General features: G+C 36.6%; 1 protein-coding gene across 1 annotated transcript in view; it reads left to right on the forward strand.

Moving 5' to 3' along the window:
- Positions 1–15,046, forward strand: part of CLVS2 (clavesin 2) — a 73,040-nt gene extending 57,994 nt beyond the window's left edge. The window contains exons 3-5 of the mRNA XM_039251520.1: positions 1,500–1,610; positions 7,172–7,392; positions 14,132–15,046. Coding sequence (XP_039107451.1) covers positions 1,500–1,610; positions 7,172–7,392; positions 14,132–14,219 — 420 coding nt within the window. The 3' untranslated portion in view covers positions 14,220–15,046. The remainder of the gene's footprint in view (positions 1–1,499; positions 1,611–7,171; positions 7,393–14,131) is intronic.
- Positions 15,047–16,088: the final 1,042 nt, after the last annotated feature.

Below are 16,088 nucleotides of genomic sequence, written 5' to 3' on the forward strand. Positions count from 1 at the left end.
TTGGACACTTAGCTGACTGAGCCACCCAGGCACCCAGTACTGTTATCTTTTTATAATGTGTTACTCTCAGAGATAGAAATCGCTTTGCAAAAAAAGAAAAATGCTTATTGGCTCTGAAAACCAATATACAAAACCACTAATTAATTATTAATGTTCCTAAGTGCCCTCTCAAAAGTAAAATATTTTAATAGAGTTATGCCATGCATGTTTTTGACTAGACAATCTTAAGAAAAAAATTAAAGTCAAAAATGCATCTGATTATTTCAGTTCCTTTACTTTTCCTTTGTTCCCGTTTATGCACTAAATAAAATCCAGAAGTGTGCCGGTTATCATGATACCTCTTGAAATCATGATAACAGAAGAGACTTCTAGTGGTATAGCCTTTTTTTTTTTTTTAAAGAGACTTTTGTAGTCAGTTTAGTGTGGAATTTTCAACTAGTAGCAGAATCAGTCCATTTATGTGGAATCCTCAAGTGCACTGTGAGATGTTGTAATTCATTCAGTTTAAGGATTCCCTTCATAGTATGGAGTGAGTGGGATGCGTCTATTTGGTTATGGGTAGGAAGAAAAGACCTCTCTAGACTTCAGACTCAAGCCTTCTCATTGAAGAGGAGGATGGCTTTTTGATAGGCCCGTTTTCTTCCTATGGGTGAGCTCAAAGGGTTTTGAATTAATTTAATCTAGCAAAATACATCCCCAAATTTCTTACACTACAACGCTAAGGTTTTATTTTGCTTAAGCATGTTTCCCCTTTTTTATGGCTGAAATAAGGGAAGCAGAATGTTTATAATGAAGTTGATAAAATCAGATAAAGTGAGCTTTGAAATATGATGGTGTTCACATTGTAGTTGACTTTAGTGAACTTTAATAAAATATTTTAAATTAGGTACATTTTAACATAAATATAAATAATTTAAATACAACATTTAGCTAACTAGATTCAGTATTTGACAAATAGATAAAAGTATTTATTTCTGCTTCTTGGCTATAATGACTGTTAACTGTTTGTAGGCTTAAGTATGGCACTCTTAAAAGTGCTGAAGTTGGGGCGCCTAGATGGCTCAGTCAGTTGAGCGTCCGACTTTGGCTCAGGTCATGATCTCATGGCTCTTGGGTTGGAGCCCCTTGACGGGCTCTGTGCTGACAGCTGGCTCAGAGCCTGCAGCCTGCTTCAGATTCTCTGTCTCCCTGTCTCTCTGACCCTCCCTGCTCACGCTGTCTCTCTCTCTCTCAGAAATTAATAAAACATTTAAAAAAATACTGAAGTTAACAATTAACTGTTCTTGAGAAGGATTTGCTTTATTACATATTGCTTCCCTTTAGGTATGAACATTACAATGTTTAATGCGGTAAGGGTCTTCTTTCTTATTTGTCTTAACTATACAAATAATCTCATTTAAGTGTGCGGAGTAACAAATTTATATACCGTATGATTTCCTTACGCCTTCTCAATATATTAAAGCATGTTTTTATTTTTCTCCCCCTTCATGTTACTCTAGGATAGTTTCCCAGCACGATTTGGAGGAATTCATTTTGTCAATCAACCTTGGTATATCCACGCCCTATATACCGTGATCCGGCCTTTCCTAAAGGAGAAGACTCGGAAAAGGGTATTTGTTTGTTTCTTTGTTTTTATACTTTTTTCTTCTCCCACATTCAATGAATTATGATGCATAATGCATATGTAATATTGGATGTGGTAAAATGTACCTCTATATTGCATATAAAAATTCAACATACAAGAGATTTAAAAATTCTTAAAGACCATATAAAAGAAATAGTTAAAAGCCTGCAAGCCTACTTGTTTACTTTCCCACAAATTGGGAGAACATTTCAGTACATTCATTATAAAGCCTCAGTTTAAAGTAAAAAAAAAAATATGCCATGTTACTATATTGTTATTAGTACACTTAATTTCAAGTAAGAGCTAGAGAAAATTTATCATTTTATAAGTGGATATATGAATGTTAGTTATTTCTCAATATGTATCATCTTGATTCAGTGAATCTTGTCATATTTAATATAATTTTGTAGTGATTGTCATGAGCAATCACATTTCAGAAAGAATGCTGATGTTTAAAAATATTAATATTTCTTTAGATTTCAAGTTACTTGAGTTCTAAGACTCAGTTTCATTTAACAAAGAGGGTATTTAAAGTACATACAACAAAATAATCATTTTTTCTGCAAATAAGATGTTTTATATAAAGCATCTAGCATAGTGCATGGGACACGATAAATGCTGAACACATTTACCATTATTATTAATAATATAGACTTTAAAAGCATTTTCATGCACCTTATTTCATTTTAGCCTCCAAAAGTTTCTGAGGTGTAAATTTAGTAAGCATTATCTCCTATCTCAGAGCTGAAGAAAGTAAGTGTTAAGATGGAGTAACTTGCTTACTCAGTTACACAGCTATAAAATTGCAGAGCTAGTATACGAATCCAGATAGCTCCAGATTTAGAGCTATTTTTACCACCGTGCTGTGACCAATTTTCAAATGGTTAGTTCCAAAGTAAAGTATACTTTACTTCTAAATCTTTATTGAAGGTAATTTCTGGTGTTTCCCAATGAATGAGAAGGCACTTCAGGTATTTCCATGCCGTGTTGTAGAAGCCTCATTGTGAGCATAAAAGAGAAGTAATTAAGTATGTGCTTGTATCAAACATTGGTGAACAGAAGGTCTTCTGTATATGAATTTGTTGAAAAGTTTTCAGTAGTTTAGGAGGAAGAATTCTGTAAACAATTATAATTTATATCAGGAATTGTTTCTATCAGTGAGAATCAAGTTAATTTACATGTAAGAATTCAGAAAAATGTTGATGTGCTCCACAAATAACACTTTCCAAACTTTGTTTTATGAAGAGATGATCAGGTGTTCCAAAACACCTGCTGGGGCTTTTAGTACATATTATACTAGTGAATGCTTCTGTAGTATTCACTCTGTGCCACATGCTGTTCTAAGTACTTTACATATATTAACTCATTTAATCCTTACAACAATGGCTCTAGGGGAAGCAGTGTTATTTTTCTCCTTATGTAGATGGGAAAAATTAGGCACAGATGGTTAAGCAAATTGCTCAAAGTCACAGCTAGGAGGTAGTAGAGCTGAATATGTGGATTTATAGGAAAGGCAGTGCCAGACAGAGTGCATAGAAAAGACAAAGCCCCTTAGGTAGAAACATGCCTAGTATACTTAGCAAAAGCAAGGAGGCTCAGAAGGCTGGAGCAGAATGAGCCACTGAGGAAGGTAGTAGAGGATGGGAAAGAAGGGAGTATGGGTGCCAGATCACATGGGGCCTTGCATTCCATTGCAAGGGTCTGGGCTTTCAGTCAGTGAAATGAGAAATACTTTGAAAGACTATGAGTACAGGAGTGACTTATTCTGAGCACAATGTTCCGCTCTTTTGAAAAAGACTAAAGAGGATCAAGTCTAAAGTATGAGGAAAGTTCCGGGTTTGGGGTTATTTGAACTGAACAATTTTGACAATGCCTAGAAAAATTCTTTGCTAGCATTTTCCAGATGGAAATGAGGTATCTGAGCTTTACCATTTTAGTTAAAACTATATGACTTACAAATAGTTACAGGTTAAAACACTTTTAACTTTTACTTAACTAAATAATTTAGCGTACAAAGCAATTATATTTCTTTACAGGTATTCCTGTAAAGTGATTCATTCAGCATCACAACAGTACTCAAACACTTTATACCTCAGATGTTATAAATCTATGCTCTGAAAAACTGGTAAAAGAAAACCTAAGGAATAATTGTGAATCTTTTGTCACAAAAAGGAAACCCCTAATTATTTCTTTCTTCTCTTTCTTTCTTTGTCTTCTTTCTTTCTTTCTTTCTTTCTTTCTTTCTTTCTTTCTTTCTTTCTCTTTCTTTCTTTCTTTCTTTCTTTCTTTCTTTCTTTCTTTCTTTCTTTCTTTCTTGTTTTTTCATTAAACGAAATCTGAATTTGAGTTTCCAACATGCTGGATGGATAGGACTATGAACCTGAGGTGGTATAGGGATCCCTTCTTCTCAAAACCTCATCAATATCTGAAGTCTTTCATGCGGAACCAAGTTTCCCATCCATCATGGCCACTTCTGACATCTTCATTGGTTAAGCCAGTATTAGCTCCTTGAATTAAGATTTCTTTCTGCTCCCAATAAAGCTAGAACCCAATAGCTAGGCTTCAACTCTCATGCACCCTTCAACCATTCTAGGGTTGTGGTCTTGCCAGTTGCCAAGAAATGACAGGATATAGCTTTCCCTACTGATGGGTGCAAATTTCCACCTGTTCCTCAATGGTGGACTCTGCTATTCCTTGCTAATTCCCAAATGTATTTCACTTTCCTCCATTCCATTCAGGTCACTTACCATAATCTCATTAATGGCATGGTTTAAGGAAATAAAAGAGAAGTATTATTCAGGCTAATTCTTAGAATTGTAAGGTACTCTGAGGCTAGGGAACCCACAAAGACAAGACTTCTTGCATGAAATGGTGGAAGAGTAAAAAAAAAATATAAGCAGAAAAAAATAGCAAAACTTTAATAAATGATGCCACTATCCAGAACTAGTTGAAACAAAGAAATATCTAAGGCAAAAATTAAAATTTTGAGATTTTGAGAAGATTCTAAGGTTCTAAGATTTAAGAAAATTCTAAGATTTTGAGAAGAAAGTTGTGAGTTCAGTTTTGGAAATATTGAGTTTGAGGTGCCAATCAAACTTTTAAGTGGACATGTTAAGTAGAGAGTAGAAATAGCAATAGAAAGTTCAAAGGAGATGTCTGGATTCGATATATAAATGTTTCAGTGTATGGACAATATTTAGGGCCACTAGACTGAATGAGGTTACCAAGGAGTAAGTACAGCTAGAGAAGAGAACAAATCCAAGAACTGAAGCCTGGAGCTCTGTGACATTAAGACGTTGGAGTGATGAGGAAAATCAGCAAAAGAGACTGAAAAGAAACATGTGTCAAAGTAGGAGAAAATCGTGAGATGCTGGGAGTGTTTCAATGAGGAGAATCATTTATATCTGGTGCTGTTGACAGTTCGAGAAAAATAAAGGCTGAGAAATGGACACTGAATTTAGCAATGAGAAAAGCCTGACAAGAACTATCTCCATGCTATCGTGGGAGGAAAAGCCTGTTTGGACCGGATTCAGGAAAAATGGGACTAGAGTATTTGGACAGTGAATATAAACAACTCCTTTGATGAGTTTTCTTATAAAGAGAAGGAGAGAAATAGGATAATAACTGAAAGTAGAAGTCTGGCCAAGTGAGGTTTTGTGTATCTTTCTGAGAGGGGATGCGAGAAGAAGATTTGACAGGTGTGACCTCTAATGGGGAAGATCCACCAGACAGAGGAAATTTGATGGTGTAAGAGAGACAGGAGAGAACTTATAGAGCAATATAACGGAGTAGAGGAGAGAGGATGAATTCTTGTTCACAGGTGGAGAGGTTGGCCTTTGTAGAGTTTATCTTTCCATTGTACTAGGAGCAGAAGCACAGCATATGGACACAGATGCTGGTGGGTGGGTCTCATCTGGTTGCCCTATTTTTTCAGTGAAAGAGGAAGCAAGGCCAAAGCAGAAAATGATGTTGAGGGAGGAGGTAGCAGAATGTTGGGAAAGAGAGAGGAAGTAGTGTCCTAGGGTTACATTTACTTCTCTAAGGATTTATGATGATAACTCATGCATGACTTGAAAGTAGATGTGTTACATGAAGAAATACATCTAATGAAATAAGGTTGTATAACTAATAAGTTTCAGATGCTAGAACTTAATTTTACACTCCCCCCCAATTATTTTAATTTCTTCTGAGAAGAACCTAACTCTGTGTGTGTGTGTGTGTGTGTGTGTGTGTGTGTGTGTGTGTGTGAGGTGGAGGTAGGTAGGGAGGCTTTTGTACTCTGCAAAGAGGAGTGGAAGTGTGTGAAATTTGCAATTGACGTAATGTACTTTGGAGCAGATGGCATCTCCTACCTCTGTTGGCTCCACATCATGTATTTCAGGCAGCCATTTCCTCTGCCTATTCCAGCAGTGAACCTCTCTCATCTGCTTTTACTGGTCCATAATCTGTTGAAATTATTTGTTGATTAATAATTCACATCTCTATCATTTTGTTTGATGTTGTAGATTAGTTTTTCTTTGTTTTCCCATATATTTACTTTTGTGACTTTAAAAGTACAGAAAGCCAAGCTAAATATATTAGTCTGTTCATCATGAACCTGAAGTATGAGTCACTTTTAAACTATAAGTGACTATTTCTAAGTTACTTATAAACTATAATCCTTAAACAAATGTTCTATAAATTATTTGAGATGACAACAATGCTTTTTCAGAAAAGACCAATCTACAGTTTTGAGATTGAAATGAAAGTAGAGAAAAGAGGTAGCATTTATGGAGGAACAAATCTTGCATATAAGCTTGAATAATTTTCCAGTTTAAAAATAAAGCTCAATGTAGACAGTAATACCAATAATTACTGTATACATACATCTTTACATTTTTGCTCCATTATTCCATTTTTATTTGAACAATAAACATGGAAACCACTAGTAGAGAAGATACTGGCAACATTTTAGAACTTAAGTCCTTTGGGATGTGAACCTTCACTCAACCTTTCATTATGATGATGGTAATCTACTTTTATTTACATTACACCCTTTGCATTACAAAGCAGCAATCTAGTGGTTACAGTATTCTTAGTTTTATTGATGATAAAGAGAAAGCCAAAGTGGTAACAGCTTTTGGGCTTAATAACTTGGATGGGCTCTATAGTTGATGAGTCCCTTATGAGAATGGTCTATTTTAACAGCATTCATTAAGCACACCATTAGCTTTGCACAACATCAGGATGATGTACAGATCAATATGCACATTGGATTCTTCTCATGACCTCAAACTATAAATTTTGGGATCCACCTCTTTAACTCAACCACCCTCTGACTTTCTAGAAACTGTTTAAAATTCCATGCCTCAGGATTTTTATATGAAATATTAGGATAACAATACCAGCCCTGTCTGTTTTACAGAGTGGATGAAGGACTTAAATATTTTAACAGACATGGAAAACTCTTATTTTTGCCTTTCCTATCCTTTCTCCCTGCTCCTAGCATTTGGATTGTATTTATTCTCCTGTGTGTGTTTCCCCTCATCCTTCTTCTTGCATTTGTAGATATTTTTGCATGGTAACAACCTGAACAGTCTACATCAGCTAATCCATCCTGAGATCCTGCCTTCTGAGTTTGGAGGAATGCTGCCCCCTTATGACATGGGAACCTGGGCAAGAACACTGCTAGATCAAGAGTACGACGATGACAGTGAATACAATGTGGACTCCTACAGTATGCCTGTAAAGGAGGTGGAAAAGGAGCTCTCCCCCAAGTCCATGAAGAGGTATGCTGGCTGGGAAGTGTGCTGGAGCCAGTGTGGGGGTGCCCCAAGTTAACTCCAGGTTTTATACTTTTGGGGAATATATATGTGGTGGGATTTTAAATCCTTTTATTCCTACATGATTAGATGTTTAAGAAAGTTAAGTCAAAGATAAAATCATTCAAGGTAATGTCCACACAGTTTTGTTCTGTATTCACAGACAATCTAACCAGGCTCTTAGGAGCCACTAAATCAAGTAGTCTTTCAAACAGTACCCTCAGAGTTCTGGGGGAGTGCCAAAGAAGTGGGGTGGGGACAGTGCCCATGTCCACAAGGAGAACAACTCTTTTTTCTAACTAAGCAATGTACTGGACTTTTGCATAAGATTTCATTTGAAGAAAGGGATTCATGGCAAACACATACACACGCATACACACTTCAAACAGTACACTGAAATCTTTGATTCTTTTTTAAATATCTCTGCCGTGTTTCTGGTTTAAAGGTCTAGCCATTCATGGGGCAAAGCATTCTATTTTCATACAGTTTTAATCTTTCTAAAGTTCATTCTTGACTGAGATTCTGACTCCTTGCATTGACTCTCATGGTACTTTTATGTCTGTTTTCTTTTAATCAATGAAGATTTATCGAACACATGTTATGAAATGGGCACTTCCCTAGGTGTTTTGGATTCACTGTGGATATGATCATATCTAGCCACCACTTATTGGTGATGGTAAGTGGGGGAGTTGCTGAACATGCCCAAATGCATAACTGCCTCTGAGTTTGCATTCTGTAGCAAACCAGGAGTATTGAATTCTCAGACTCCCCCAAGCCACAGTATATCAGAGTTTACTTGGATAATAGCAACAAATATTTCTTGGTTCAGTTTCCATTATAGAAATATAAGAACCATAGCCCCTGCAGGTCTCTCTTCATCTAGCTCAAGGTGGCCCAAGCATCCCACCTGTCATCTCTCACACTGTCTTGGCATCTTTCCTTATGAAAACCTTAAGGTCTTTTGGTCATAGTTCTGCTCAAGCAGGGGCAACCATGTTCTCAGAGGCTGGACTTTTTTTTGCTGCTGCTGCTATTGTTGTTACTGTCATGGATATGCATGCTACATTCCTCTCCCCAGGCTGATCCACTATGCCTTGGGAAGAATAGAAAGGCTGGAGACACCTCCAGCTTTAATTTCTTCAGCATCAGCAAGCTTATGTGTAAGCCAAGTCGGCTTCTCAACTCCCTTCTCTTAAAATAGGACTTCTTAATGTGAGTTCTGTGCTCTCCCATCAAGTCAGTCTGTGGATGGGCTCTCAGAGGTGTCTGTTAATTGCTAAATGTTATTTCCAAAACTCTTCATCCCTCTAAGAATGTCCCTCTTCATCCCTCTAAGACTTTCCCACCTTCTCTCTCCTCCCTATCTTTCAGACATAATATCCTTCTTTCCACTTGCCACCCCTACATAGAATGCCCTTTTCCTGCACCTCCCAATCCAAGGTCACCTCCTTAAGAGAGGTCTTTATCAACCACTTGGTCTTTTTTTTTTAATTTTTTTTAATTTTTATTTATTTGTGAGAGACAGAGAAAGACAGAGCATGAGTGGGGGAGGGGCAGAGAGAGAGGGAGACACAGGATCTGAATCAGGCTCCAGGCAGTGAGCTGTAAGCACAGAGTCCAATGTGGGGCTCCAACTCCTGAACCGTAAGATCATGACCTGAGCCAAAGTCCAATGATTAACCAACTGAGCCACCCAGGTGCCCTTCAACCACTTGGTCTACATCCTCCTCATTCTGGTCATTCCCTATCATTCATTTCCTTTTTTTTGTCTGTCAGATCACTGATTTTATTTAGTTCTATGTCCCCTCCCCAAATTTAAGTTTCATGAAGACTTTAGTGGCTTTGTCTATCCTGTTCTCTGAATTGCCAGTGCCTGGAGTAGGGCCTGGCACAAAGAGCGTATTCACTGGGTACCAGTGGAGTGAATAAAGGAGTGCTCTGCTGTCAGTGGCCCCTGTTAGGTGCCACGTCCAGAATTAAATAGGTGACATTTGATGATATCACTACTTGCATTTAGATTACAGAATCCTAGCTTTGCCCCCATTGGTTTCCTTTGATTTCTGTTGTTGACTCTATTGCTTTGGTTCAGCCAAAGCACATTGCTGACTCATATTAGACTCCTTAACACTAGAAGGCTCTTTACTTATAGATCCATATCCTCATAATTCTCCCTTTCTGTGTTTAGCTTTTTCTTCCAAGCAGATAGTTTTAATTGATTAACACCATCTTGTTAGATTTGGCTCAATCTGTCCACCTTTTGAAGCCTTTTTGGATCTTGATTTTCTTCAATTAATTAGGCCATTCTGTCCTCTGTAGACTTGGCTCACAGCACGTCAACCTCCCCAACCCTGAGTTTCTTGCTTCAAACGTGGACTGATTAGAATTTCAGACATCCTTTGTTTGGTTTAAGTTTTGTATCATATGAAGTTTTTAGGGTGCTATCTGAAACTTGTGAATAATGAGCCTAAGAAAGTTATTTCATTTGAGTCTCATCTTCTCTTAAGTCAGGGAATTACAGTTCCCTATCAAGGATGGGAGAAAATTGCCTCCTCTTCTCCATTCTGCCCCCACCCCCCGGTTTTATATTATCTTAGATTGAGAGAAAAAAAATCATTCCTTTGTAAAAGGCTTGTAAATATTTCCTCTTTTGGGGGAATTTAGCTAGATGTGTAGGAAGAAGACTTTGTTCCCTGTGTCAGTTCATGGACAAATACCATAGTCACATGAAAAGATACAAAGTTCAAGAGATCACAGGTGTTTTAAACTGAAGGAATGTCTTTTGCCTTATATCTCTAGTACCTAGGATAGTGCTGAGGGTAGGCGCATAATAGCTACAGTGAGCAGCAATATTAATGTTGCCATGGTTATATGAGCTCTGATTTTATTGAATAATATTCCACATCTATTGCTATTACATGTCAAACTCCATCTAATGCTTAGTATACATTGACTCGTTGCTTCCGTAAACAACTAATGAGGTAGTACTATTCCTCTCTCATTGGTGAAGAGATCCAGACAATGAAAAGGTAAGTAACTCCCATGTGTCACATAGCCACAAAGTAGCACTACTAATATTGGAAGACTGGCAATTGAATTCCATCAGTTATTTCCTTTACTGCTACCTTTGCAACGTGCCAAAGTTTGTGCTGGGGTTTATGCATGCATTATTGAGTTTGATTCTCAGTACATCTGTATGATGCGGGTGTTATTTTCTCCATCTTACAGTTAAAAGAACAAAATCTAGGAAGTTTAAATAGCCTTCTTATGGTCACAGCTAGCAAATAGCAGAACTGGAATTGAAATCCATTTCTGTCTAAAATCTGTCTTCTTTTTTGTAATGTCTTCTTTATTTCTGAGAGAGAGAGAGAGAGAGCAGGGGAGGGTCAGAGAGAGAGGGAGACACAGAATCTGAAACAGACTCCAGGCTCTGAGCTGGCTGTCAGCACAGAGCCCGATGCAGAACTTGAACCCACGAACCGCGAGATCATGACCTGAGCTGAAGTGGGACGTTTAACCTACTGAGCCACCCAGACGCCCCTAAAATCTGTCTTCTTAAACACAAAGGTATAGCACAACTTTGTGAAATAAATGAATCAATGATAACAGAATCATTAATTTTAAATTATTGGGTTTCATGCAAAAAAAATAGAAGTTCTTCATTGCAAAGACAGTAGAGGCTATGTGGAAGTGGTTCCCATATACTATGAGTTAATGATAAACAGCTCCTTCTATTGTAGCTGCAACAGGCACATTCACTAACAATTATGATCCCACACAAATAGCCCTGTTGTAAGGCACTTGTGTGGCTCAGTTGGTTAAGCGACCAACTTTAGCTCAGGTCATGATCTCACAGTTTGTGAGTTCCAGCCCCACATCTGGCTCTCTGCTCTCAGTGCAGAGCGCATTTCAGATCCTGTGTCTCCCTCTTTCCCTCCCCTGTTTGCGCTCTCTCTCTGTCAAAAATACATAACCTAAAATTAAAAAAACAATCAGCCCTATTGTTTTGTATAAGAGAGCAAAAAAAAATCTAGACTAAAATAATGGTATACTTGGGACAATTAAATACCAAAAAACCTTAATCAGAAATCATTTCTGCTTGGCTTTTATTGAGGAATTGTTCTATATATGGAGCCAGCACTCATCATCCAACAATTCTGATACTGGTAGTTCATGATAAAAGCAAACTAGGAATTTAATCCCAGGTTGAATAGTGCATTGCAATTTAAAATATTTTATTAAAATCACCATATCCTCTAATCACTTTTTAAAAATAGTCAGGGAACATAAGGATTTAAAAGATTGTGTGTGTGTGTGTGTGTGTGTGTGTGTACGTGTGTGCATGATATATGTTTTAATAGACCCTTTTGGCAAATGCTTAAATTGTGTACTTTGTGCTGTCTGAAGAGCTTTGGTATGTATTTAATATTATTAGGTTATGCATCAACATTTATAGAATAAATCTAACTTTGTGGGAATTTTAAAATGGATTTTCTGTTAAGAATTTCTTTTTTTATAGGATAAATTGCTTTATCTTTATTGCTCTTGGTTTTAAATGCTTAATACCCAGCTTATTCAGTATGGAAACTATTTATTGGGTAGAATTTAAGATTACTGAGGTCCTATTGTGTAACAGACTGTGATATACATTGTGTTCACTGTAAGGAGAGAAACTGGTCATGACCTTGCTTTTGGAATTTAGAGCTTAGTGGGCACTAGTACTCAAGTTAATACTTAAGTGTGGGGCATCAAATGAAATTTTTTCTGTGTTTTAACATGGATTTTTCTTGGGAGGCCATTTATTTTTAGTTGAGTCTAAATAAAACAGTGTTAAAGGTCTAATTCCTAAGTGTTTTGTGCCACTGTCCCCTGTGTTAAAATGCATTATATTCACCAAATAAATCATTTTTCCTAAGATACGGGGCACCTGGGTGGCTCAGTCAGTTAAGTGTCTGAGTGGCTCAGGTCATTAACTCTTGGTTTGTGAGTTCGAGCCCAGCATCAGGCTTTATGCTGACAGCTCAGAGCCTGGAGTCTGGTTCAAATTCTTTGTCTCCCTCATTCTCTGCCCCTCTCCTGTTCATGCTCTGTCTCTCTTTCTCTCAAAAATAATAAACTTTTAAAAAATTATTTTTCCAAAGAGAAATTATTATTGCATTAAAAACTGATACAAAATCTCTTTTATTCCTCCTTTTCTTCTTCCTTCCCTTCTACCTCCTCCTCCTCTTTTCCCCTTCTCCTCCCTGTCCCTCTCCCTCTTTCCCTTCCCGTCTCTCTCTCTCACTCATCCGCTCATTCAACTTTAGTTAGTCTCCTTTCTGTTATCCACATGTATAACCAATTATTGAGATAAAATAGTGAAAACGACTTAGGTAATAAAACATTCTTGTTTTCATGTCCTCCCCTTTCTTTTCACTCCCTCTTTAGGAATGAAGTTAAGTTTATTTAAGTAAATGAGTCAGTTAATCAGTTAATCCTATAATTATTTTTGCTTTGATAATTAGTTCCATTGCTGTTCTTTTTCATTAGCATGTGCAGTTGTATTTTAGCTTATAGTCTTTCTTTCTGAGAGTTAATGAGGTCTGCTAAGAGGCACATTGCCACAGCAATAGCCAATTGGCTGGAATGCAGCAGAAGGGGGAAAATTCACTACCGAGGAGAATTTAAAAAGGGCAGCTGCTTCTTTAATGCCATAGCTATTAAGAATGCAGTTTCCTGCCATAACAGTAGTATGTTTCATTGACTTTCCTCCTTCCCAGTTTCAAGTTGGTTCCTAATGATGAATTGAGCTATAATCCCCACCTACTATCACAGGCATGTGTAAGGAGTTCAAATTACTTGCTCTTCTATTCATAAAGTGCTGCTGCGTCATTAAGAGGGGTTTTTACTTTTTTAAAGTCTTAAGTCATTTCATGGAACTTTCTAGAGTAAGACTGAATTTATGCAGATGATCTAGTGGTAAATTTAACAAAAACTCACATTCAAATTTTGATTTTTTTTTCCTAATGTTATCATACAAAATAATAATAATAAAAAAAGATGGTTAGGGATGCCTGAGTGGCTCAGTCAGTTAAGGGATGGACTCTTGATTTCAGCTCAGGTTCTGATCTCCCCATTGGTGAGGCCTAGCACTGACAGTGCAGAGCGTCTTGGGATTTTCTCTCTCCCTCCCTCTCTACCCTTCCAAAGCTCTTACTCTCTCTTTCAAAATAGATAAATAAATAAACATTTAAAAAGTGGTTAAAAATTCACATTCGTGTTGAATTTGTTTAACAGAGATCTTTAAAACAGGAACCAAGACTCCTCTCATTTCTATTTCATTTCTCATAACAATAGCTTCACTGCAATAATTTTCTACTTGGAAATATGCTATTATCATCCATCTGTCCTACGCTATAAATTCTCACTCTCATAGAAAAGACTCTTGATGGATTGGGAAGAGGAGAACTTAAGCCTATTATGGTACATTCAGAATCCTTTGCTGCTCATTATTTTATTTAGAGCTCAGAGGGGATTGTTTTCTCCCTCTGATGCAAAACCCATGGTAAGCATGTCCCTCCGTAAACGTGCATCATTCTCCGTTCATAAAGCCCTTGATGTAGGGAAGATAATCCGCATGCATGAGAGAGAAGTAATAATAGAGAAGAGACCGAGAAAGGAGCATGATTATTTGGTAATAACTTACTGACATCGGCCTTATCATTTCCAGATCCCAGTCGGTAGTGGATCCTACAGTACTAAAACGCATGGATAAAAATGAAGAAGAAAACATGCAACCTTTGCTCTCTCTGGACTGATAACTTCTCTGCACTCCACATGGATTAGAAATGGAAGGTACTTGTTTTCAGCAAGAGGGACAGCACTGTGGAGGAATGACCAGCTGGAAACTTATTTATTCATGTTAATGTAGCATAATATATAATAAGGCATTGGGCTTTCCCATTCGCCTGAACCATGGGTGCCCTCGTCTGGAGTTAAAGAAAAAAGTCAATAATTTATTCTGTTAAGTGCCAAGTTCTTTGTAAATATAATGTAATCTTCACATCAAGTTTGTAAACTTTGGTAGTAATTTAAATTGGAAAAGATTGGCTCATGAGTCCATGCCAGTGATATGAATTATAATAAAAAACAGAAAAGACACATACACAATGGAAGCTAATTAAATGTAGCCCTGTTTCTTATGAAGCCATATTTCAGCTAACATAGTGATTGTTTTTCATTGTTTTTCTCTGAAATTGTCATATTCCAATGTACTTTTAATGGACACAGGTAACTAGATGATTCTAGGAAATTAGTATGATAAATGTATTTCCTGTCTAGTGATTTTTATTTCAAAGAAAATGTGTCCTAGTGACTATCACTGGCCTTGAATTTTGGAGACAAGGAATGGCAGAGGAGCTGATAAACTAAACACTTGAACTCTTCTATGTTGTTTAATTCTTGGAGTCTTGTGAAAAGATATGTTCCCCATATTAAGATGTTGAATTCGAAAAGAGGGTGGATTTTTTTTAACTCCTGTTTTCACAATGTGTCTTTTATTTAAGACCCATTGTATCCCAGTCTAATGTACTTTAAGAACATTGCCCACCCCCTCCCCAAACTCTTTGACCAAGAGAAAGAGAACTCATACATGAATAGTGTTTTGACAGCTAATTTTGGACATAAAATTGCCATGTACAGATAAGGGGCTAATTTCTAATTCCTGTGCACTGGTTGGAAATATATACATACATATATAGTCACATGCACATATATATTTTTATTGAGCTCTAATAAATTCTTGATGTGACAGGCTTATAAAATAAATCATACATATTCAATGGTCTTAGAGATGTTATAAATGTGTTATATATATGAGATGCTAACTCTGGAAAACTATTTCTGCTAAAGTTAATGAAAATGAAGGTTAGTGAAATAGACTTTCAGTGAACTTGCTTAAGGGAATTCCAAATTAATTTGTAATGCAATCTTGAATCTGTGCCATTTTAGTGAAATATATTTTTCCTTAAAAAACAACAGGTCTCAACATAACATAGGTATCAGGTGAGCAAGAGCAATACAATTTTTCTCAAATATTCAAATTAATTATCTTAATGACCCTGTAAGTACAGATTTTCTTTTCAAAAGATTGAAGGAACATATTGCATCAGTAAGACATAATGAAAGCATCTGAGGGCATCTGAGACAGCATATTATAATTCAAACCTAGATGTGGAATCCTTATGCTATTTAGTTTTTATTTCATAGAAATTGTACAATTATAGCACATTTTTAAAATCTTACTTTAAATTTCAAATTCCAGTGTGAAAAAGCAAGATTTTTACCACCTCTTCAGAGTGACAATTTTTGAGATCGAAAATCTACCACTAAAATATTCTTTTGAAAGAAAAATATCTGAAGGAGCTCTTGGAAACCAACAGAAATAAAGGCATGTAGCAGCCTTTATATATTTTTAGCCAAAAGCTTCAAAAATTCCAGTTATAATTCTATAGCCAAAAATCTTAAAATCAAGATCAGCACACCAATTTGCAGTATCATTGATGGCCTACCTAACATTTGTAAAAATACATAAATATATATAAATAATATGATTGAAATACACCTTAGAAATGCCAGACTCAATCAAGTGCAAAAGAATAACAATTGTCAGGTACTCTGCTCTGCCC

The sequence above is a fragment of the Hyaena hyaena genome, unplaced genomic scaffold, assembly GCF_003009895.1.
Source record: "Hyaena hyaena isolate Hyena2069 unplaced genomic scaffold, ASM300989v1 scaffold_393, whole genome shotgun sequence".
In the NCBI taxonomy this organism is placed as follows: domain Eukaryota; kingdom Metazoa; phylum Chordata; class Mammalia; order Carnivora; family Hyaenidae; genus Hyaena; species Hyaena hyaena.